The following is a 25,828-nucleotide window of genomic DNA, read 5'->3' on the forward strand; positions in this document are numbered from 1 at the left end:
CTATATTTGTTCCTTCGGGTACCTCCCACACAAACTTTTGGATAAATTCACTTTAAGACCTGTTCGCGAATCACTTTGATTTTTGTTGATGCATCTTTTATTCTCTGTCTCAATTACGACAGTAAACTTTTTTCAGGGGCAAGTCCATACTTCTTGAGAAAACAGCCCGAAAGTTGTAAAGAAACCCCTATGGCACCATATGTAGTGGCTGTAGAGCTCGAACCGAATACTGCGTTCGTCCACACTTTGGATATCGTAATATTTCTTCGAATATTAGATGAAATTCGATGGTATTGCTTATAGGTCTACTGCTTCCGGTACCTCTCCTACAAATGTTTGAAAATATTTGCTAAAATGATAAGCGCAATATCTTACAAACGTAGCAACCGATTTGGTCCAAATTTTCGATATAGATTTTTTTTGTCCAAGCTTAGTTTAGGTTCTAATTTGGGGGTACCACTCATACAAATGTTCAACACATTTTTGTCTCTTCGAGGATCCTTTTGACATTTTTACTGAAGGTTTCCCTAGTGGCCCGATATTATGCTTTTCGTACGCAAGTATGGTACAAATTTTTGAGCTTTAATCCAATCCATATTTCTGTCGGTTCATGCGACCATACATTTCTTTTTTTTGGAAAAAAAGTATTTCAATCCACACAGGTTGAGGGTATATCTCTGTCGGCAAAGCCGACCGATACTTTTTTACTTGTTTTTTATAAGTTTAAAATAAGAGGTTGTCGACTTGAAAAGTTTTACTTTTTATGCGATTACATTTACTTCAGTATTTTGCTTAATTAAAATTTAATACAAAAAAGTAAGAACGGCGTTATTGAAGTAAAATGGAACAATTAGTTTCCTAGTTACCAAGTTTCCCATTTACGGTAAGATAATGTGGCTGAAACCTGAAAAATAAAAAAATCAAGAGATATGCTTCTATGGAGTTTAAAGGAAGACGTGGACCTATACTAAAAAATAACAATAACTAAATAACAAAATTCAGTCATTTCGGTGGGATATTGACGTCACAACCTATAGAATTACGAAAATCGGGAGGTACCGTTCTATGGGGGCTAAATAAAGGCGTGAACCTATACCGACAAATTTCATATGGAAAGTTTTATACCCCAAATGAAGACTAAACACCAAATTTCAGCCATTTTGTGGAATATTGATGCAACAACCATCAAAATACCGACAATCGGGAGGTACCGTTCAATGGGGGATATATGAAGTCGTGGTCCTATACCGACAAAATTCTGGAGGAAAGTTTTATACCCCCAGCGAAGACTAAATACCAAATTTAAGCCATTTCAGATGAATATTGAGGTCACAACTTTCAACATACCGAACATCTGGAGGTACCGTTCTATGGGGGCTATACATATACCGACAAAATTCTGATGACTAAGTACCAAATTTCAGTCATTTCGATGTGATAATGAAGCTATAACCTTAAAAATACCGAAAATCGGATGGTACCGTTATATGGTGGCCGATATAGCCCATTTGCAATACAAACATCCTAGGAGTAATAGAAACTTCTATACCAAACTACAAAGCTTTATCTTAAAAATCGCGAGCTGTATCTTGATTTTAACAGACGGACGGACGGGTGGATAGACGGACATGGTTATATCGACTTAGAACTTTACCCTGATCAAAAATATATGTATATACTTTATAGGGTCTCCGATGAATATTTCATGTTTTACAAACGGAATGACAAATTTAATTATACCCGCCATATTATGGTGGAGGCATGGCACAATTACCCAGGTAGTGGTATCACTCCAGCTGATCGAATATGAAAAGTCAAATCCCCTTATAAAAAATTATTTTTGTTGTAATTTCCCCAAGAACACAAAGAAAGTTTTAACATAACATATTAAAATTGTACGATGCCACTACCTGGGTAATTGTGCCATGGTTGGAGGGTATAATATATAGAAGATTTTGTTTTTTTTTTAATATTTATGTAATTCCTTCAAGGTCATTTGTGTTACTTCTGACTCTGCCGGAGATTAAATGACGTAGAATTATGAATCATTCTAATGGTATGATCCACTAACACATTCTTCTCGTTCTTTTTTCCTGTTCCCAATAAATTTTTTTAGGAATAGAATCTAGACACTCACTGCCATACTACACACATAATTCATGCGTATTTTCTCTCTCTGACACAGTCCCTCACTTTTTGATCAATGAAAACGAATGTTGTTTACTTTTGACTGAAATATAGGCACCTCATCATGTGGGAAATTTGCACGAGTATGGCATTTTTCACTTTTCTTTTCGTCCATCATTGGGAAAACACTTGAGATATGGCCAAAGAGTGAAATGGTCTTCTCTTTTTTTGCAAGTTAAGGAGTACAATTAGAAGATGTTTGTTTATATTCTTTCTTGGGGATCTCTGTGGTTCTTGGGAGATGTTTTCGCTTTTGGCTCCCACGAGTAAATGCCGGCAGCTGAATGATTTTGAACTTGACATCCATCCGACATGACGACGACAAAATTAAGTAGCTACCCAGCAAAATGTTCGATGCCAAAGATGACATTCAATCATGGGTGCAAGTGATCTAGCATGTCATCTTTTTAGCATCTTCATCGATGAATTTTATATGAGCGTGGACCCCAAAAGATGACGTTCTTTTCTGGATCCTAAGCATGTCATTTTAACCAATGCGTTGACATGTCATTTCCACCAATGCTTTGGCATGTCATTTCCACCAATGATTTGACATGTCATTTTCACCCATGCTTTGACATGTCATTTTAACCAATGCTTTGGCATGTCATTTTCACCAACCCCTTGGCATGAAATTTTCATGTCTTGTTTGGAAAATGGAAATGCTGTATTGAAATATGGTTTTCATGAAAAACAAAACTCTTTATTAATTCAAACGAATTCATGAAATAGCTACAATTAATTTATCAGTTTAGTTTTTCAAAAGTTTACATCCAAAATTGCAATGTAATCACCACCGCTGCAACGCAAAAGATTACTTCCTCCGTTCTCCGCAACTGATATTCTTTCATCTTACAAAAGGTTTTTTCAATTATCTTCCCATCACCAGTTCAGATTTCAACATGGACTCCAAATGCACTCCTTTAAGTATTTTTATTTCGTAAATTACTTTTATTTTATAATTTTGTTATTTTATAACATTTTGGTAATTTATACTCTTTTGTTTAGTGACGGAAATATGTAGGGATCTACAACCCGGCTTGCTTTAGGGATCTCTAAGAACAAAATGTAACGAACGGGGAGGAGAGACATTTTATGGAAAATACCATTTATGCTTAATTAATTTATTTTTAATTCTTTCTTTCCAAAAGTAGTTTCTTCTTTATTTTCAGATTCTTGTTCCTTTTCGTTTCGGACTTTTTTTCAAATTCCAAGAAGCGAGATTTGATTGATTTCATTCTATGTCAGATTTAGAACAGACAAGGGAACTTTTAAAATAGCAATGTGTGCAGTCCGATTCTATTTTTAGCTCGATGATTGGGACTTCATATAATACCAATTGTTTAGAAATTTTAGTTGTTTGATATGCAGGAAATGTAAGACAACATCACGACGACAGTTCTAACAACTTTGGTCTGTTCCAGAAACTGCAAGAATCTACTTATTTTTACTACGATAACAATTTTTCCTTTATGTTATCGAAAAAAAATAGTAAAAATTAGTAGATTTTTGCAGTACTGGAACATACCAAAATGAAAATAAACAGGTGTGTAAATAAAAACACAAACATCATCTCTATTGGATCGATGGAATGGGTACAAATGCTGATGAAAAGATCGGATCTTTCACGACTTCCTTGGCATTGGTTCAAATCCTAATGAAAAGATCGGATCTTTCACGACTTCCTTTGAACCAATGCAAAAGATGACATGAAATCACGTCATCGCAAAGAATCCCTTCCGTCAAATTTTGCTGGGTATGTATGTGAGTGCGAGTATAGACATATATACATATGTGCACATATTAACATTACGTTCAATTATCTATTATCTCTCATTCACAACAGATAGATCTATCCCAATTATACTAAACGAAACCGTTATGGGAATATCAACAATTATTTGTTGGATTTCCCTAGTTCTTCTTTCTACATATATACCTATGAATGAGTGAAGATATGTCCGTGTGTGTGTGTGTGAGTTTTTATAGAATTTGCATTATTTTACAAATTTCATTAGCCAAGATTTGTGTTGCTGCCTTGTCGTGTGGTTGTTGCTGTTGTTGTTGTGCATAGCTGCTTTTATTGTATTCTATGCCACAGAAACGATGATGACAGAAAAATCCCACAATTGAACTGAATGACCGAGCGAGGGCTGCCTGAATGCCTGTGCTTTGCAATGCTTTCTGTGACCGACCACCCTCAGTTATCTATGCGATGCTCGTTAAGATCGGTAGTAATGTGTCCCTCCGCGACTCTATTGGATACGGTGACGACTTTACGCAGCGTTTAACAAGTGAACGGATATACGGAAATATCTATAAATATCCAAAATAATTGGATCCGCTTAAAGAAATAAAAAACACGGTGTCCCTTCAGTAGATTAACTGGAGGTAAATTGCGTAACGCTTTAACCATCCAACGTTATTGTAAATGTGCGTGGTAATGGTCGGTCATTCCAGTTTGATGTGATGTTTGCTTGTTGCTTCTTGTTCTTGTTGTTGCTTCTGTTACTGATGATGATGCTGATGATGCTGCTGCTGTGGTCATTGTGATATAATTACTGCGTTCCATTTAATTGTAAATACATTTACAATCAGTAATATGTAGTTGTTGGTGTTGGTGTTATACCTTCAGTTATTCCCATCTATGCTCTTCTGAATACGCTTTGAGCACATGCTGCACATGTGTTACGAATCATTAAATAAACAAACCAACTGAAATCATAGTGAAGGAGTAGACGGAGGGGAGAGACGCCTCCTCAATTGATTTATGTTCTGGTATTTGACGAGAGAAAATGTCATTTTAATGTAATTTCCTGAAATTGAGAAATTTCATTTTTATTAACACCTACACTTTGGGTGATTCAATACATTTTGATGCAGTCTATGTAACCGATCTTTAAGTCGTAACAAATCGAGGTACTTATGAGCCATGATTAAGAGATAAGTAATCCTAAATGTTAAACCAAAACATATACTCCCAATACGACCTAAAATTTAGTCGGTCCACATGATGTATAAGTGAATGGGTACAGGTCATTGTAAGGATGAGCTAATCATATGGTATACCGTTGAAAGCAAAGCATTTGAACTCATACTCACCTTGGATCGGAACATCCAGGGTTGCTGAAACTTCTTTTGTTCCACTTAAAATAATAGATTACTTTTTTACATATACATCAACTTTTCACCTCCTTCCTCAATCTCATATCTTAAAAAACTCAATTTTTTCAGGAGAGATAAAAAAACGTTATTTTTTTGTTTTTTGGATAAAAGTTTAAATGCATTTATTTGGAACCAAAGGGTACTTAAATTTCTAATAACTCCATTTAAACTTGTATCAAAACAAGTAAAAGAGTATCAGTCGGCTTTGCCGACAGAGATATACCCTCAGCCTGTGTGGATTGAAATAAATTTTTCAAAAAAAAATGTATGGGCGTATGAACCGACAGAAATATGGATTGGGTTACCATACTAGCCTACGAAAAGAATAATATCGGGCCACTAGGAAAACCTTCGTTGAAAATGTCCAAAGGACAAATATGTTGAACATTTGTATGGGTGGTACCCCAAGGATTGGACCGATAGGGCCCAAATTTGAACATAAACTAAGCTTGGACAAAATATTTCGAGATCGAAAATTTGGACCAAATCGCTTGCTACCTTTGTGAGATATTGAGCTTATCATTTTAGCGAATATTTTCGAACTTTTGTGAAAGAGGTACCGGAAGCAGTGGACCTATAAACACTACCTTCGAATTTCATCTAATATTCGAAGAAATATTACGATATCCAAAGTGTGAACGAACGCAGTATTCGGTTCGAGCTCTATAGCCACTACATATGGTGCCATAGGGGGTTTTTTACTCCTTTCGGGCTATTTTCTCAAGAAGTATGTACTTGCCCCTGAAAAATCTTTTACTGTCGTAATTGACGCAGAAAATGCAAGATGCTTCAACAAAACTCAAAGTGATTCGAGATCAGGTCCTAAACAGAACTGAAGCAGGCCTTAAAGTGAATTTATCCAAAATTTTGTGTGGGAGTGAACAAAACAAATATAGTCCATATTCGAACCTGATCTATATCTGGTCAATATATTAGGATGTGTAAAGTATGGACCAAATCGGCCACTCCCATCCAGATTTAACGTGCGCACAAATTTTCCGAACATTTTTGAACTATTTTGGGGGAGGTACCTGAAGGAGTGGACCGATATGGCTTAGATTCGCACTCTAACTAAGTTTGCACAAAATATTACGAAGGCCACATTTTGGACTGAATCGGTAGATCCGTTCGAGAGTTATCTTGCGCACCAACCACTACTCACGGTGTCATAGGGGTTTTTTTTTACACCTTTAAGGCTCTTTTCTCAAGAAGTATGGACTTACCCCTGATGAAACTTGTACCGTCGTATGGAGGGCAGTGAATACAAGTTGCTACAACAAAAATCAAAGCGATTCCAGAGCAGGACCTAAACTGAACTTTTCCGATGAATTTTACGATATGCAAAGTATGGACCAAATCCGTTACTCTCTTCAATAGTTATCTTGCGCACAAATTTTCCGAACATTTTCAAACTTTTTTCGAACTTAAACTAAGTTTGGACAAAATATTACGAAAGCCAAATTTTGGACCGAATCGGTTGATCCGTTCGAGAGTTATCGTGCGCTCCATGCAGCCAGACGGACGGACATGGCTAAATCAACTCCAAATTGTCTGAAACACATTTCGTCCAAACATACTTGGGGTCTAAAACCATTATTTCGATGAGGCACATTTTGCCCGTATGAAAGTGTATATGAGGAAAAGTCAAATTTTTTTAGTTTCCATGAAGCCAAGGTTTGCACTATTATAATACGCGAACTATTGTAGTTTACCAGTAACTATGACTATTGCTGGATTATTTTAGATGTTTTTGTACAAAGCTCAAAAATTTAGCAAAAAAATTTAATTTACGTGGTAGTTACGACCGCGTAAAGGAAAAAACATAGGTAAAAACACGTTGAAGCTAAACAGGTTTTTTACATTGCTATTCGATTTCTGATTAAACCATTCAAATGACGGACATCTGTCCAAAGTAAAAGTAGGAGAATACAAAATGAAGATTACACTTCTAATGTATCACTTTCCAAAATTTCCACTGCATCCACCTTTTATGGATGCTGACATTTTGAAGCCGGATTTCAGGTGTTTTTTGTATTTTTTATGTAACTGGGACGCGCATTCGGATATTTCGAAAAACCAATTACAGGATTAAAGAACTCGCGATTTGGCATAATCTGATATGTATATTGAGTATGTAGCCCACACAGCAGCAGAGTAATCTACTGCCAAAGGCCAAAATTTAGTGTGATATTTTTTCTAAAAAACCTATTTTTTGGGTACAGTATTTACAATATCGTTTTGAGTGTGCTGGTACCCCGCGATATTTTAGTTTTTCGACGATCCGGATCATATGAATCACAGATCATAAAAATCCATCTACTAGAAAGGCGGAAATGGCTACTGCAAAAATTGAAAAATTTGCGAAAAATGTTTTTCAAAATATCGCTGACTAATTCGCGTTCTATGTGGATCGTTTCCATTTCAATGAAGAAAGTGAATCATCACTCGCGTTTGTGCGATAACAGCGGTTTGAAAAATTTAGTGGCGTGGGAGCTGTATCCGATTTATCCAAAAAATACTGTGTGATGCTACATCCACGGTTCTTGATGGATTTTATTGAAATATGTTTAGATCGATGTATTTTTTCACGGTTGATAGTGAAATCGGATGCGCATAAAAAGTGTATGCACTTTGTGCAAAATATAAGCGTTATACAGTTTGTTGCACACTAAACTGCAGACGATGCTACATCTTAGCGGCCAAAGTAAATCCTGGCAAATGTGTACAAATTAAAAGAGAAGAATTCGCTGTATTGGTAAACCGCATGCGCATCAAGTGATTTTGAGGATTTCGCGATTTACACGCATTTCAAAATGAACATTACCCGATACAATTTTATTTCAAGATTATACCCCATTTAAAGGAACCCAACATTTATTTGAAAGATATCCATATCTTCTGCTAGATGTTAGCGTGTTTTCGAGAAGTGATTAGAATAAAAAATGTGATTTATTGCGTGAAATTTAACTAAAATAGAAGAAAAACTCCGACCTATTTTTCTTACATTTTGTTCAACTAACTCACAAAATAAATTTTAATAAATATTTTCTCTTACAAAAATTTTATAAATTTCCTCAATATATTTTTTTGTTTTCGCTATAATATGAAAACCACTAAACGGATTTGTATAGTTTTGGTTTCATTTGAATCTTCGCGATGTATAGATTACGTACATATTTTTTATATATTTTTCAGAGGCATAAGCAGGTTGAATTTTATTAAAACAAGTTGCAAACTACCAATTGTTTGGAATTCTTTCCTAATTTCCGCGAAAATGCACAACTTTTTCACTAAAGTTATGGGACCTCAGTAAACATATAGTATGTAGGGAGCCCCTAATTAAGAGAGTTTCTCAATATAATGATTAGAGTCTTTTAAAGATTTTTTTCTTTTTATTAGAATTGAAACCGCCATAACTTTTGCGCGCAACAACCAAAATTAGTATCACGAACAGATTTAAGAATGGCATTTTTTTCCCAATCTATGTACCAAAAATCTTTCATGTAGCTTAAAAAAAAAAAATTTAATTTTTTTTTATGGAAAACTAAAAAATTTTGTCTTTTCTTCATATACCCTCGTTAGCATAAATGCTGAGGGTATAAACATTAGTCATTTGTTATCTCTCCGAAAAATGTATTTTTTAAAATACGAGGATGAGGAAGTACTGCATCGATATTTAATTATTTTCTTTATTAGTTCTCTTTCTGAGTATCTTTTCTAAGTCTTTGAGGACAAACGTGAATATGAACTAGCCTTACTGCGGCTTTGTCTCACTTGTGTTGAAAAATATCCAGCAAAAACTTACCTTATTAATGCAAAATATTCTTCGCTATCTGACGTAGTGTAGCCAAAAGTCGGAGTCTCCCACCAATGTCTTCTCTTTTATTTATTTTTATTATAGCGGACAGTAATAAATTCTATTTTAAAACGCATTTCATTTTTGGAATGTAAATTACCAAAAAATTAACCAGACCACCGCAAATCATAAGTTTTGCGAATATTATTGTCAAAGGGTGACCATAGAACTGCATACATGGAACATACATATGTATGTATGAACACAGAAACATACGAACATACACCCACACAAGCTGATAAACGAATTATTAGATTTGTTGCTTGTTGCCAGTCAGTGTGGAATTCTTTACAAGTGATTTAATAATTTAGTTGATTAAGGAGAACTGCCAGTCAATCTGTAAGCTCGTCAGCCAGACAGACAGGCATCATCATCATCGCCATTATTATCTCCGATATGATGATCCATCACACCATTTTGTGCACCATTAGCTGAGCCGAAATTAGAAATGGATTACCGACAACAACGCCAACCAGTTGAGATACTGGATACTGGAAGTGCGGAAGCTCACTTCCCATGAATGTGGACAAGTGTAGTTCTAGGTCAACAAAAAATATGTGTAGTCCAATCGCAGTCAATGTGAAAGGGTGCTTGAAAAAGAATCCATTAATATTTCGCCGATGTTCATCATTAAAAAATTGTTTCTGTGTGGAACAAGAACAACATCATCAGCATCAGCAATAATGCGGGCGGGAAAAGTGTTGTCCATGGTGCACCTAAACCCGCGCGCACACACCCCTGTGTGTAGTTTGTGCAGATTTACACCAATAATCTCTGTTTTTTTGGTGAACTCACAATTGACATAAATTAATAAATCTTTTTCGTGCTTTTTTCCCTTTCTGCGTAGAAATTTTTGTGAAGTGACAAAAAAGTATAAAACTGAATTTGTTGCAATCGAACTTAGTTAGTGTGAATGTTTGACAACACCAGCCATAACACGGATTAAAGAGCGCGCACCATTGCACAGAGTAAAGAGGATAACTCGAGTGCGTGCCTTTCGTGTTTTTTTTTCGTTCTTTGGACATTCTTATAAGTGTGTGTGGTGCTTCCTGTAGTCATCGTTATCGGGATTACAATAATTATCCAGCAAAACGGAGTTTAGTCCTAACCCCATACAACACCTTGTCCACTCTAGGAGGACATAAAACATTTCCGACGACCAAACATATATCAAGATACGTTGCTAGGAAGCAGTACATGCCAATATGTCGGAAGTAGATTCAATCATCTCACAACTCCAGCACTTTACATGGCCCGACTATGTGGTGTTCGTGGCCATGTTTATATTGTGCATATTCATTGGTATCTACTTTGGCTTCATGGAGAAATCATTGGGCGAATCGGATTATCTGATGGGTGGTCGTAATATGTTGTGTCTGCCCATTGCCCTGTCATTGGTTGCCAGCTTTATATCGGGCATAACGTTGCTGGGGCTGCCAACTGAAGTCTACTCCTATGGCATACAATATCTCTATGTATCGCTGGGTGTCATAGCGATGGGTTTCATCATGTCCATATACTATCTGCCAGTGTTCCATGATCTCAACATCACATCCACCTATGAGGTAAGTGAAAGTTTGAATTGATTTGAAATAGTTTTTGATTTTCTTATGGCAATCCTGATGTATTTAAAACAAATCTACCCTACACATAGAGGGGTGAAATCACAAAAAAAAAAAAAAAATATTAGCAAAATCTGACAAATTTAAGGGCTCCTGTGTATCCCAAACAATAAATCTGATTACAAATCTCCTTACCAACCCATTATTTTAACAAGGGCATATCGCCAGGAATTCGTAGCTATTTTTGGCGACTAAAAGTCGACGAAAAAGTAGTTAAGTCACTAGTTACGACCTTTAGTAGCTAAATATTAACTACTTATTTTGCCGAATTTTAGTGCCCAAAAAGAACTACTTATTTTGGGCGAATGAAATAAACTCAGCGGATTCTAATATCTCAGACCTAGAAACCAGTTTAGTTAATAGCCATGGGAAAATTGTGCTTCCATATATAACTAGTCATCGGATTTTGCATATTTTTCAAAAAATTCATAAAAAATTCATTTTTTTTATATTTGTTCATAATAAGTGTGTCTGCGTACTCGATAATTTGTAATAATTATTACAAATTATTACTGAATGTTGTTTTTTACACAAATGTTCAGTAAAAGAGAATGAATTGAGAGACTTGTTTTGAAATTTTTATTACTGAGAACTTACAATTTTTACTGAAGGAATTTTGTTCAGTAACATTTTGTAGCTTTAGCAGTTGTCAAAAGTTTAAAATATTCAAATATCATGCATTCGATGCAGTAAAAGATGCTATAAAAATGCAAGCCATTGCAAAGTATACCAAAATAAATAAAATGCATTTATTACACTATGCAACACTGAAAATGCAAACAACTTCTAGTATGCATTTTTTGAAAGCACATATTTAGACTACAAAACCCCTAGTAAGGTTTTGTCCTGTCAGATCCAGTTCGGATTTTATGGCCTCATCTAAACTGGGCTAAATCTACACTTTTTTGCATTTATCAGGCATTTATCTCAGAAACGAATAGGAATTTGGCCTTGCTGTCTTTAGCAATTGTGTAGCCCTAAACTAGTAGAACTTTTCTTTTGAAAAAACCACATAAGAAAAACTCCATCTAGGGCATCAAAATCAATAAAATATAGAGCATTTTACATAATTGCTGAAATTCTGGTCAGTATCGGCCAAACTATTGGGAGTTGAACCAAGTAACCTTTTGCAAAAATCTTCCAAATAAAGTTTTCAACAATTCTTTAGAACATTCTGAAACTCTAAAATGCTTACTTCATGTTGTTTCAGCGGTATTTTGCATCATATCTTTTACAACACGTATTTCAAACACAGTTCACACCAACCGTTTATTCTCGCATTTCGGATTTCACTACATTATTGACATTTTTAAAAATAACGGTTTTGGAGATTCGTTCCGAAATGTATAAAAATTGTGGAATTTTTGCATATATTTTGAAATTTAAGGCAATAAATGTAGTTTTTCGAGTTCATTATTTCTCCAAATATTTTATTCTTGTCCTTATCTATAAATTTGCTTCAGAGATCAGAAGAATATTCGCATTGGTTTCGGTGATATAGCCCCGAATTTCTTTAAAAACTCAATATTTAACCATGTTTAGATGGGGCCATAAAATCCGAGCTGGATCTGACACAACAAAACCCATCTAGGGCTTCTTGTCGTTTGGTTCTGTACTTTCAAAAAATCCTCAGTTCGAATTGTTTGCACAAGATCACCTTAAAAATGTTGCACAGTGTTATAATACATAGTGACATACGGGGTCAAGAGTTGCAATGGACCATTATTACTAGCCGAGCGTAAAAAACGAAAACAAATATTTTGTTTGGCATTTTTGCCTACTCTCTTCTTGATCGATCCTGTTTTAAATATACATTTTACCTATTTGGCCCCTCACATCTCTCTTTGCCAAACAGAACGTCGATATATTTTACACAATTTCGTTTTTATTTTCTTTATCAGCTATTCCCGTTTTCCTTCATCTGCCTGTTACAAAAAATGTAAATATTTACACATACATACATAGAATTACACCTACATCAGTATGTTTTTAAATGAGTGTGAGTGATTCTGCTTCTGTTTACATGCAGTCCAACAAATTGATTCAATTAGTAGCTAAAACAGATTTACTTCTAAACCGAATAGAACATATTTCGTTGTCCAATTTGATGATGAATTCGTCTGTTTATGAATGAAATGTCGCCAAACAGAGCGCCTGTGGCGCTTGTCATTGCTGTCAGTTTGAATGTTTCTACATGTGCATTTGATTGCCGAAATGACTTGTTTAAGGAAAATACTTGGTGTATTTCATTCAATATATATTTTTATAGTTTAAAAATACAAGAAAATAGGGAAATGCAAACAAGGAGAAAATCTACTGAGTCATATGTCCCGGTATTTTTCCTTTTATCGTCATAACTGTTTACTTACTTACTTAGCTGGCCCATTAAAGAACATTTGTTCCATAGACCGAACTAAGAAAAGATCTCCAATTCTCTCTATTTGTTGCTTCGCACTCTGGGATACCGCGCCTTTTCATCTCATCATCCACTTGTTTGCGCCATCTATTCCTTGGCCTGCCAATTCTGCGTGCACCGCCAAGCGGCCCGTATTTATACGCCTTTTTAGCAGGTTCATTATCGCACATTCTTCTGATATGGCCTAGCCAACGCAATCGCTGCATCTCGATACGTTTAACTATATTGATGTCGTTGTATAGCAGATACAGCTAATGGTTTATGCGACGTCGATATTCAACGTCCACGCAGATTGGTCCGTAGATCTTTCGAAGAATTTTTCTCTCAAACACACCAAGCACTGCCATGTCTGCTTGAGCAAGTACCCAGGCTTCGGAGCCCTACATCAGCCCGGGGAGTACCAGTGTTTTGTAGAGCGTTATTTTTGTTTGACGAGATGTGGCTTTGTTTTTAAATTGCTTACTTAAACCAAAGTAGCATCTGTTGGCCAATACAATTCTTCTTTTTATTTCAAAACTGATTTCGTTAGTTGTGTTTACGGCGGTGCCGAGGTACACGAAGTCTTTTACTATCTCAAAATTATAGGAACCAACTTCCACAGTCGGTCCGAGCTCAATGGACGCATTGCGCATCGACACCATCAACTTGGTCTTCTCACCGTTTACCGCCAGACCCACTTTAGCAGATTCTCCTTCGACCTTCATAAAGGTATCAGTTACTTCTTTTACTGATCTGCCCATGATGTCTATATCATCAGCATAAGCAAGTAACATGTGACTATTGGTGTAGATTGTGCCACTTCTTTTGACGTTTGCCTCTCGTATAACCTTTTCCAGCAGGATGTTGAAGAGATCACACGAAAGGCTGTCTCCTTGTCTGAAACCTCTTTTGGTACCAAACTCTTCGGAGAGGTTCTTTCCTATTTTAACTGAGGATCTCGTGTCAGTTAAAGTCATTTACAAAGCCGGATGAGCTTTGCGGGGATACCAAATTCAGACATTGCTTGGAATACCTTTGAACGTAGCGGGCTGTCGAAGGCTGCTTTATAATCGACAAAAAGGTGGTAGGTGTCGATCTGCATCTCTTGGGTCTTCTCCAGGATTTGCCGCAGGATAAGTAGCTGGTCAATGGTGGACTTGCAAGGCCTAAAGCCGCGTTGGTATTGTCCAATTATCTCGTTGACCATAGGCTTTAGTCGTTCGCACAATATCCCTGACACGATCTTGTAGGCAATAGGGAGCAGACTTATGCCCCTATAGTTAGAGCATACAGTCTTATCTCCCTTCTTGTGGACGGGGCACAGAATACTCAGGTTCCAATCGTCGGGTACTCGTTCTTCCTGACAGATGGTGCTAACTGGGTGATGAATACACCTTATCATCGTGTCGCCTCCGGTTTTGAACAGCTCGGCTGGTAAGCCATCGGCCCCTGCTGCCTTATTATTCTTCAGCCGATTTATTGCTGTCCTTACCTCATCTTGGGTGGCCGGTATACATTCAATACCATCTTCTGGGATTGGGACTGTGGTATCTTCGTCGTCTTCGCTGCTATTGGATACCAACAGATTTGAAAAATGTTTTTTCCATATCCTGAGTACACTATCTGTATCAGTTACCAAATTACCTTGCTGGTCTCTACAGGAGGATGTGCCTGTACCAAAGCCATCAGTTTGATGCTTGACTCTTTGGTAGAATTTTCGGACTTCATTCTGGCTCCTGTGCATCTCGATTTTTTCACACTCCCGCTTTTCCATCTCTCTCTTTTTCCTGCGGAAAAAAAATTTCTTCTCTCTCCTTTTCTCCCTGTATCTCTCTCGTGCGCTACGCGTTGCTACGGATTGTAAAGTAGCCCTATATGCCGCATTTTTCTCTTCGGTGGCAGCACGACACTCCTGATCATACCATGGATTCCTTGGTGGAGGTCTCTGGTTTCCAAGTATGTATTTTGCGGCTGTTTGCATGGAGTGGGCAATGCTTTGCCATTGCGCTGATATGTTATCGGGATGAGGAGTGCTTTGATTAAGCAATTGGGCTAGTTGAGTGGAATATGCTGTGGCTATCTGTTGTGATTGCAGCTAACCGATGTCTAACTTTCGTGTTGTGTCTGTTCGTACTTTGTTTGCTAAGTTTAAGCGGGTGCGTACCTTTGCTGCAACAAGGTAGTGGGCCGAATCAATGTATGCGCCTCGGAACGATCGTACATCCAACACGCTCGATGAATGTCTTCCATCTATCACATCATGATCAATTTGATTTCTTGTTTTCTGATCTGGAGACAGCCACGTGCCCTTATGAATGTCGAGATGATTAAATCTGGTACTGCTAACTACCATGTTTTTTGCAGCTGCAAAATCTATCAGCCTCACACCATTGTGAGATGTTTCACTGTGGAGATTGAATTTCCCGATTGTTGGGCCAAGTATATTCTCCTTTCCAATTTTGGCATTAAAATCGCCTAGAATGATTTTAATGTCATGGGCAGGGCAACGGTCATATGTTTTTTCTAAGCGCTCGTAAAATATATCTTTGGTCTGTTCGTCCTTTTCTTCAGTGAGAGCATGAGCGCAAATAAAGCTGATTGCAGCAAGTCTTTAGAATTGCAGCAAGTCTTTCATTCACTGGGGTGAAGCTGGATACCAGATGTTTTAGTCTCCGACTAACTACGAATCCGCAACCAAACTCATGTTTTACGTCATGGCAGCTATAATACAGTGCGTCACCTTTAGGTGTTGTTGTGACACCTTTCCCAATCCATCGCATTTCCTGTATGGCAGTAATGTCGGCCTTGTACTTTTCAAGTACGTCTGCCAATGCGCAGACTGCACCTTCTCTATAGAGTGCGAACATTCCAGGTGCAGATTCGCAGATCATGGTCCTTAAAACGTTTGCGAGGTTCGTCAACTTTAGAGGGGTTTGTTTTTCTTTTCTTTCTTTTTTTCATAGTAGGCTGTTTTTTCTAGGATAGGGTTACTAAACCGACGCCCAAACCCAAGTTTTTAACGTTCTTATGGGTGAACGCGCGGCACATGTTAGCTCACTACCTTTAACGGGTGTTAAAGGCAGTTCCCCAGGTGACACCACGGGGAGGTCAGTGTCCACTTGGGATAAAATAGGGACCAAGATAAATCCTGGGCTTTGCCATGTTAAAACCGGTCAGGACAGTTGCTTGGTATCTTCCATCCCCTACGTCACCCGAATGTCAGTGACTAGATATCACGTATTTCATAATTTGTAGCTGTAAAATCTCAATGTGAAAGTTTTCCCCCTCAAATAATTAAATGATAAAGTACCATCAGTCTGAAAATATCTTAAGGAATCTGGCAATTTTTCCTTAAATTGATTGCATGGGATCTCACATCTTCTTTCTTGACCATTCAAAATGTTTACTAAACTTCATTATTGCAGAATATTCAATGAAAAAAAACAAACTAAAAATACCTTCACCTTCAAACATAAGTTGTGCCATGGTGGCGTATTCAGCATAACAACAATCATACGACAGTAGGTCACAATGCAAAAATTATTCATTCTCCTCGAATAATGTTTGGGAATCCCTGCATATTCCATTTGATTGGCCATTTATTTCTGTTTTAGTTTTTCATTCAATTCAATTGTTTTGATTTAAGATTTTAATTTTTTTGAATAATTGATTGACTGAGAAAATGTTTTGCTGGCGCTTGTTGGATAACCATCACCTCCTTCATACATGCAGTGGAATAATTTCCATATTACACGCGCAGCACACACAGAGGCATTGAATTGTTTGCAAGATAAACTACTTTGTATATAAATTTCACCTTGTCAATTAGAAAGCTGATGTAAATGGTACGGGCACCTTCCTTTAGCCACCCACCCATCCACTCATCCATCCATCATCTTTGTGATGACGTAGACACAGACATATGACCCGTCATATAAATAAATAATCAACTCAATTAGCTTTGCATTGGACGCTTTTTTTGCTATACAAATTGTAAATCAAAAGAATAATTTACTTGAATGCGAATGAAGTAGCATCGGGAATGCCATGATGACATGGAGGACGTTTACACAATTGACCCATTTACATAAAGTTTTTCAATTTCAGAACTGACACTATTCAAATTCAATGCGGAACTAATCGCTGAATTAATTGGTTTTAATTATGTTTTTCTTCTGTCTATTTTTAGTATCTGGAAAGTCGCTTTGATCGCAGACTGCGCATGTTCGGCTCCGTTATGTTTACAATAATGAATGTGAGTTGCTAAAATGTTGTTGTTGTCAGAGACTCATTAATTTAAAACACATTTTCTTGCACAATATCTTTGCAAAAAAACATTTCAATTTTCTGCTCTAGATCGGTTACCTACCCATTGTCATCTATGTTCCAGCCTTGGCTTTTAATCAGGTAACGGGTGTTGCCGTGCATACCATTACTCCAATTGTCTGCATCATTTGTATTTTCTACACAACATTGGTAAGTACAGTTGACGGATACAAAGAGCAGGGATAGTTTTAAAAACACCAACAAAAACATATTTCCACAATTGTTTTTAAAATAATCTCTCGAATTCACAACACTGAGCAACAACAAATTTCTTCACCTGTTCTACTGGAATCCGAATCTAATTTTAAGAAATTATTGGATTGGGGAAAGTGCTCTTTCCCTAGATATTTGAAATATTGTATCGCTGGACGTTTTTCCATTGTTATTTTATTTTCTTCGATCATTCAGCTAAGCTAGAAAGAGGAAGGAATGAACAAATTGATATTCGCCAAAGAGGCAAAAATTAAAAAAAAAAATAGGAATCTCAGTAGATATGGTCACATACCCTTTGTTGCACAGTGTAATTTAAATATGATCCTTATTTTAATGCACGTCCTTGTTCGTAATTGCACACAGGGTGGTCTGAAAGCTGTCGTATGGACCGATGTGGTACAAATCATTTCCATGATTGGCGCTTTAATATTGGTTGCCGTTAAGGGCAGTATTGACATTGGAGGTGCCTCAAAGGTCTTTGAAAGTGCCTGGGAATCGGGTAGAATTGAGGGGCCAGAGTAAGTACCGCCCAGAGTCCCTCTGATTAATACTGGTATTAATTTTTGGGTTTTTTAATTTTGTATAGCATGGACCCGAACCCCACAGTCCGACACACATTGTGGTCTCAACTGGTTGGTGGCGTATTCTATTGGACTCAAACAAATGCCGTGTCACAAAACATGATTCAACGTTATTTGGCTCTACCGACCTTATCATCGGCCCGCAAAGCTTTGGCCCTATTCTGTTTGGGTGTATTGATATTGATGTGTCTTTGCAGTTACAATGGTCTGCTGATGTATGCCACCTATAAACAGTGTGATCCTCTGACAACAAAGGTGAATCACTTTTTTAAGTGAAAAGTGTGGAAGGGAAACTAATGACAAATATGTTTTGTTCTTTCAGTTGGCCAAGGCCAGAGATCAACTGTTACCCCTATTCGTTATGGAAACTTTGGGAGAGTATCCCGGATTAACTGGTCTCTTCATTGCTGGTGTTTTCAGTGCCGCTTTGAGTTCCTTATCCACCTGTTTGAATTCCATGTCTGCTGTGGTATTGGAGGATTTCATTAAGCCTTTCGTTAAGAGGCCATTGTCGGAAACTGCCATTAATTGGATCATGCGTTCTGTTGTTGTATCCGTAGGAGTTTTGTGTGTTTTCTTGGTCTACATTGTGGAGCACATGGGTACCGTCCTGCAGTTGACCATGAGTTTGGAAGCCATTACAAATGGTCCCTTGCTGGGCATCTTCACCATTGGTGTATTTATGCCTTGGATTAATGGAAATGTAAGTCTGATGGGAAAATGTTTTCACCAAAGCATAAAGTGTCTAAAGAAAAATCAACCAATATCTTCCCTAATTAAATTCCCATTTCAATATTTCAGAGTGCTCTTCTTGGTGGTGTTGTGGGCGTTGTTGGCATGTCCTGGATTAGTTTAAAGGCTCAATGGGCTGTGGCTTCGGGTGCTATGGTCTATGAAACAAAACCATTGACTGTGGAACACTGTACATACCAATTCGATACGTCTGTTTTGGTGTCAGCGGCTAATAGCACATTATCGACGGCAGCTTCAGAGTAAGTTTTCGATGCGACTATTCGGTGGTCCTCACCTCAAAATACTCTCCTCATTTTTTGCAGGGAAATCTTACCTCTTTATCGCATATCATACATGTGGTATACGTGCTTGGGTGCCCTCTTGACCATGGGAATTGCCGTGATCTGGCATTTCATCTTCGGCGGAAACGATCCCAAGACAATCGACCATTGCCTGCTCTCACCCTGTATACGTAAATATTTCCTAAGTGAAGAGAATCCTTTGCAAACAAAGGTAGGTCCCCTTGACTACAAAATGCTTTGCCCTGCCATGGCTTATTTCCCACCCTTTACATTCTTTGCAGAACCTTCAAATAGACATTCCATTGAAAAATAAGCCTGTCGATGAAGAAGTTGCCTTGTAGACCTGCCAGTGCCAATGTCCTGAGGCGGCCGGTGTACCTGTGTGTGTTATTAAGACTATTTCCACATCTAAGTAAAATTTAAACAAAAGGGGGCGTTTATTGTAAATACAAAATTACAATAACAAAACAAATTAGAACAATTACAAACTTTACAATTAAATATACATACATACTCGTACATCCTATACGAGTATACATATGAGTATTCCTGAGTTTTTTAACGTATGGCCAACCTAAGCTATCTATAACTTATACATTTATAATAAATAATAAGAATACATATGTAATGATTACCGTAAGGCAAGGAATACCGTTAAATGTGTCATGTGCCATGTTCGCCAAATCAGTCAGTGATTGATTTACCACATCCATGCTTACATCCTTACCGTTATACTACATACATACATAGCTGCTAATATTTAGTTACATAAATCAATTTAAAATTTAAAACAAACCAAAGTCAAAGTGGATATTAATTCATTTTCATTTGTTGTCAATTTATTGTTATGTTTAAGTTAAAAAAAAACGTTTTCATTAATGATTTCCAATTAATAGAAAATAAACACATACATAATAGCAATAAACAATAAGAATAATAAAAGAGCATTAAATTAGCCATAAAAGAAACCAAAGAAAATATTATTGTGTGTTTGTTTCTTATTAGCTATCGCTTAGTACATGTCATCAGTATCGAACGAAGAGTTGGATTTAAAAAAAATGTGTACAGAGCACTATAGGTAATTTGGCCAGTTTTTGAGGCAAAAAGTCGATTTTGCTACTATTAATAATAATAACTTTTTAGTTGGTATTGAAAAAAGAACATGTCAAAATTTATGAATATAAATTATTTTGTTTAAAACAGCGGTTTTAATAGCAGTCAAAGTGAAAATTTCGTAGAAAAACTAAAAACAAATAAATTGTAAGTCCTATTTAAATGTGTTTAAGACCGTGGAAATATAAATAAAATATAAATATATGTAAAATAGAAGAGATTGGTCATCACGAGAGGATTTTTTTGATATATAATATAGTTTAAACATATTGTGTAGCGACGAAAAAACACAAAATGTCAAAAAAATATTTTAGTTTTCTCAAACTCACTTCTTGTAGACTTTTGCTAAATCGGCCGTATTTGGCGGTAATTTTGCCACCTAAAACACATTGCTTAAAGTCTTCCGCATTGATATTACTAGGTTTCATTGCCCGATTTTACCTGTTTTTTGCAATTTATCAATTTTTATTATGTTATTTCTCAAGAAAAACTCAAAAAATTGTGGAAGTTTGTTTTGAGGAAATAAATAATAATAAATACGAAACCGTTGCAATTTACAATTACATTGCAAGTAAAATAAGTAATGGTAACAAATTGTTCGTTATATCCGTGGTTTGCTATAAACGGTTCGGCACTAGAAAGCTTTATTTTATATCCATTTTACATATTAATCATTGATACGGATTAAAAGATTAAGAAAATCGTTTTTATTAACGTATATTTCCTATTATACAAAATTTTAATAACAATTCGTATGAACATCTACTCGCGGGGTCAGAATTTTTGCTACTTACTACCGTGGAAGAAATAGCTTTGTTCGTTATATACGGAGTAGCTTATAACCGTTGGTCGTTATATCCGAAATTATCTTTAGAAATCTTTGTTTTATCTCACTTTTACATATAAATCATTTAAAAATTAAAAACATATTTTAATTCCGCCGTTATTAATTAGCGTAAATTACCTATAGTGCAGAGGCTCAATTCTGTTTCTATGAAAATGTGAAATGAAAAATGTTATAAAGGAAATATTTTTCATTTCAACAAGAACCCAGCCCAGGTCTCAATTTTTATCGGATCGTCACGAATATTTGGGTATTTATGTCTTAAAGATAAAAAACCCTATTCTTATGCGAATATCTCCGCTTCTGGACAAAGCTTGACAATGGAATTAGAAAATCTAAGTCCATATTTATATTAGTCAATTTTCCTTACGGCAATTGTCAGTTTGAAGGAGAGAGAGATGAGTCATATGGTATCCCTTTGCCTCTCAGCACCCTCTCTCCACAACAAACTGACAATTGCCTGTAGGAAAATTCCCTATTGTAAATATGGACTTACCTTAAGGCAAATTAGGTTGACATAGGTGGTAAAACAACAGAGATATCGAATTAGTCGCTAACCCATCCTAATTTCCATTTTTCGGATTTTAATTGTAACGAGAAATAGACTTTGGTGGTGGTTGTTGTTGTAACAGTGTTTATTATTATGTTTGAATGTTCGTTCTTCTGTTCAGTCTGGCTCTGTGTCTATCTCCAGTTTAAGGAAAGTGGCTGCTTCAATGGGATGTAACCACAGATCCACTGGAGTTAGATGAGTAGGTTTTGCGGGTCAGTTTAAAAGGTGTTTTGTGTCGTGCGGGCCCATGCCACATACTGGGCAGATGTCTTGCACGGTGCGGTCGATTTCCGCCCAATAAGAATTTAGGCGACTGCAATATCCCGATCGTAGTTGAGCCAAAACTACTCTAGTTTGTCGAGGCAGCTGACGCTCCTCAACTGCAATAGATGGGGGATGTATTTCGAGGACTTTATTCACACTATATTTGCTTATGGCCTTAGCAACTGCATCAGTGTGAATGCTATTTAAACCGGCTTAATATGCCTGTTGATCTAGGGGTTCTCTCCCTCTCTAGAGCCTGAATATCCTTCTGATATGCCTGAATGACTCGGGCCCAGCCAGCAGATGGTGATTGGGATGGGTCTCACGGTAACACCCAAGCAAGTACTGCAACGAAAGCATCTCATTGTGTTACTTTACTGGAAGAATCTTTGCCTGCTCATGTAGATGGTCCACTGAAGACTTGAGCGACACTATCTTATAAACAATAAGAGCACACAGTCTTATCTCCTTTCTTGGGGACGGTACATGGGATGCTCAGGTTTCAATTGTCGGGTACGAGTTCTTTCTGCCAGCTGGTGCTAACTAGCTGATGCATACACCTTATCAGCGTATCGTCACCGATTTTAAACAACTCGGCTGGTATGCCATCGTTTCCTGCTGCCTTCTTATTCTTTAGCCGATTTATTGCTGTCCTTACCTCATTTTGTTTGGGCGGTATACATTCAATACCTTCTTCTGGGATTGGATCTGTGGTTTCTTCGTCGTCTTCGCTACTATCGGATACCAACCGTTTGGAAAAATGTTCTTTCCATATTCTGAGCATACTATCTGTATCTTTAACTAAATTACCTTGCTTATCTGTACATGCGACAAAGCCATCAGTTTGATGTTTCATTCTTTGGTAGAATTTTCGGACTTCATTCAAGATCATGTCCAAATCGATTTTTTCACATTCCCTCTTTACCGTTTCCCTCTTTTTTCTGCGAAAAATACGTTTCTCCTCTCTCCTTTTCTCTGTATGGATTTTGCGGCGGTTTGCATGGAGTGGACAATAATTTGCCATTAGGGCAATAATTTGCCATCGGAATTAGGAGTACTTTAATTAAGCATTTTGACCAGCTAAGTGGAATATGCTGTGGCTACCTTTTGTGATTGTAACTGACCAATGCCCAACTTCCGTATTGTGTCGTTTTATACTTTATTTGCTACATTAAATCGGGTACGTACCTTTGCTGCAACGAGGTGGTGGTTCGAGCCTATGTTTGGTGATCCCTTTGATCTCATATTTTTGGTCTGTCTGGTGACAGAGCCAGGTGCTCTTATGAATGTCGATACGCTTAAATCGTACACTGCTAACAACCATATTTTTTGCCGCTGCGAATTCTATCAGTCTCTTGCCATTGTCAGACGTTTTACTGTGGAGACTCTGAATTTCCTGACTGTGGGGCCAAAGATATTCGCATTTCAGATTTTGGCATTAAAATCGCCAAGAATAAATTTAATGTCATGAGCAGGACATATACTTTTCTTAAGCGTTCGTAAAATATATGTATGATCTGTTCGTCTTTGTCTTCTGTGGGAGCATGAGCGCTAGAATTGTGTAGTTCCGGAACGAACTAGTTCCAAAGAACTATTCCGGACAAGGAACTCTTGGAACTTTATCCAGCTCTTGCGTTTATATAGTTCCTTTCGTTTATCTGGTTCCTTTAATTTAACGCCTACGTCGATCTTTCGTTGTTGCTGTTTGTTCGCTGCAATTTGTTTATTTTTATGTATTTTTATTTGGAGTGAAGGAAACAAAAAGAGCGACGAAAGAGAAAGATTCGTTGAACTATTTCAATCTCGGAACTATTTGGAACGAAAAGAACGATGAAAGAAAAAAATTCGTTGAGCCATTTCGTTCTCGGAACTATTTAGAATGAAGGAACGATGAAAGAGAAAGATTCGTTGAACTATATCGGTCTCGGAACTATTTGGAACTACGAACTATATTAAGGAACTATTTCCTTTTGGGAAAAGGAACTAGAAAGATCTATCCGCTCCGGGAACTAGAAATTTGTTTCTAACAGCGTAAAATTTTCAAGGACCTGTTTTTTTTAATTTTTAAAGGATCTTAATATTTCAAAATATTTTTTCAAGTACTTTATTTTTTGAAGAAACATTTTTTAAAGGACATATTTTTTGAAAGAATGGTATTTAAAAAAAGATAGAAAATTAAGGACCTCAATTTTTTTAAAAGTATTTTTTCAAGGACAAGGATTTTTTTGTTTCAAAGACATACAGATAATTTAAAGACTTGGATTTAATTAAAATATATTTTTTATTTCTTATATTTATTTAAGAACGTGCAATTTTTAAAATTTTTAAGGACAATTTTTTAAAATATTTTTTCAAGATTTTTTCAAAATTTGTTCCTAAAAGCGTAAAATTTCCAAAAAAAAATTTTCAAAGACCTGTTTTTTAATTTTTAAAGGATCTTAATATTTCAAAATATTTTTTCAAGTACTTAATTTAAAAAAAAAAACATTTTTTCAAGGGTATAATTTTTTAAAAATAATTAAAAAATATTTTTTCAAGGACTTGGATTTTGTTTGTTTCAAAGACATACATATATTTTAAACTCTTGGATTTAGTTAAAATATATTTTTTTATTTTTATTTCTTATATTTATTTAAATATTTCTAAAGCACGTGCAATTTTTTTTTTTAATTTTTTCATAACTCGCATTTGTTAAAAAATTCCTGCTTGTTTCAACAAAAATATCTTTTAAAGACATATTTTTTCAAATACGTGTTTTTTTTTAATATTTCAAAAGTGAATTTTTTTAAAAATGTTTTTTCCACAACTTCCAGTGTTTAAATAATTTTAAGAGCGACCATTTTTTAAATATATTTTTTTTAAAAACGTAGTTTTGAAAAAAAAAAATCAAAGATCTTAGTATTTTACAAAATACCTTTCAAGGACTTATGTTTAAAAAATGTGGATTTTTCCAAGGACATTTTTTTAAAGACTTGTTTTTTTAATATTTTTCAAGGACGGCTAATTTTTAAAAATATTTTTCTTGAATTTACGTTTTTAATTATTTTCAAGGACGATGTTTTGAACATATTTTTTAAGGACTTGGATATATTTAAACCTGTGTTTTCAAAGACGTTGTCGATTTTAAAAATGTAAAGTCTAAAATGAAAATAAAAGTTTAAATTTGTTTAATGACCTGTTTCTCTAAGACGATTCGAATTCAAATTCGTTCGAATTACTACTAAACCCATGTTGTTGTAGAAAATGTTTGTTTGATTGAAAACAAAAATGATACAAATATTTTTCAAAAAAAACAGAAGTTTGGTAGTAGTTCGAACGAATTCGTATTCGAATCGATAGTTTTGAAAGTTTCGCGCCTTGCATCAATACTGTATACTTTTTCCTACTGCCACCATTTGGTGAGCTACATAAGTCTCCTATTTGTTTTGAAACAAACAGATAATAATTGCAATCCTTATCAGCATTTCGTTAATCTTCAATATTGGGAGTTTTTCAACAATAACTGAGTGTGTTTTCTACAATGGCCACTCTAACTGCTCTTACAGCATCACAATCCCTCATGTAGTTGTTATTGTCGTCTGTTGTTGCAAAAGATATTACCACAGAGAGTTAAGGTAAATTATATTGCGTAAAATGTATAAACAACAGCAGATGGAAATAACGCTTTAACCACGT

At 36.1% G+C, this 25,828-nt stretch overlaps 1 protein-coding gene across 5 annotated transcripts; it reads left to right on the forward strand.

Moving 5' to 3' along the window:
• Positions 1 to 4,255: 4,255 nt before the first annotated feature.
• bumpel (solute carrier family 5 member brother of rumpel) lies at positions 4,256 to 20,357 on the forward strand. Of its 5 annotated transcripts, none has more exons than XM_073961075.1 (10): positions 4,256 to 4,765; positions 10,056 to 10,773; positions 17,415 to 17,480; positions 17,582 to 17,701; positions 18,128 to 18,282; positions 18,351 to 18,600; positions 18,668 to 19,048; positions 19,147 to 19,337; positions 19,401 to 19,590; positions 19,661 to 20,357. In XM_073961075.1, the coding sequence occupies exons 2-10, from the start codon at positions 10,414 to 10,416 to the stop codon at positions 19,718 to 19,720; spliced, it is 1,773 nt and encodes a 590-aa protein (XP_073817176.1). In that variant the 5' UTR covers positions 4,256 to 4,765; positions 10,056 to 10,413; the 3' UTR covers positions 19,721 to 20,357. The 5 variants fall into 5 exon arrangements, with proteins under 5 accessions (XP_073817176.1, XP_073817170.1, XP_073817159.1 ...); XM_073961069.1 differs by having other exon boundaries at positions 4,367 to 4,578; XM_073961058.1 differs by having other exon boundaries at positions 4,374 to 4,620.
• Positions 20,358 to 25,828: the final 5,471 nt, after the last annotated feature.

This window comes from Musca autumnalis, unplaced genomic scaffold (assembly GCF_047663935.1).
Source record: "Musca autumnalis isolate F117 unplaced genomic scaffold, ASM4766393v1 scaffold_1, whole genome shotgun sequence".
In the NCBI taxonomy this organism is placed as follows: Eukaryota; Metazoa; Arthropoda; class Insecta; order Diptera; family Muscidae; genus Musca; species Musca autumnalis.

Coding starts and splice junctions, on each gene's coding strand:
- bumpel (XM_073961075.1), top strand. CDS start 10,414: ATGTCGGAAGTAGATTCAATCATCTCACAACTCCAGCACTTTACATGG. Junction 17,481..17,581: donor TTATGTTTACAATAATGAAT/GTGAGTTGCTAA, acceptor TTTCTGCTCTAG/ATCGGTTACCTACCCATTGT. Junction 18,283..18,350: donor GGTAGAATTGAGGGGCCAGA/GTAAGTACCGCC, acceptor AATTTTGTATAG/CATGGACCCGAACCCCACAG.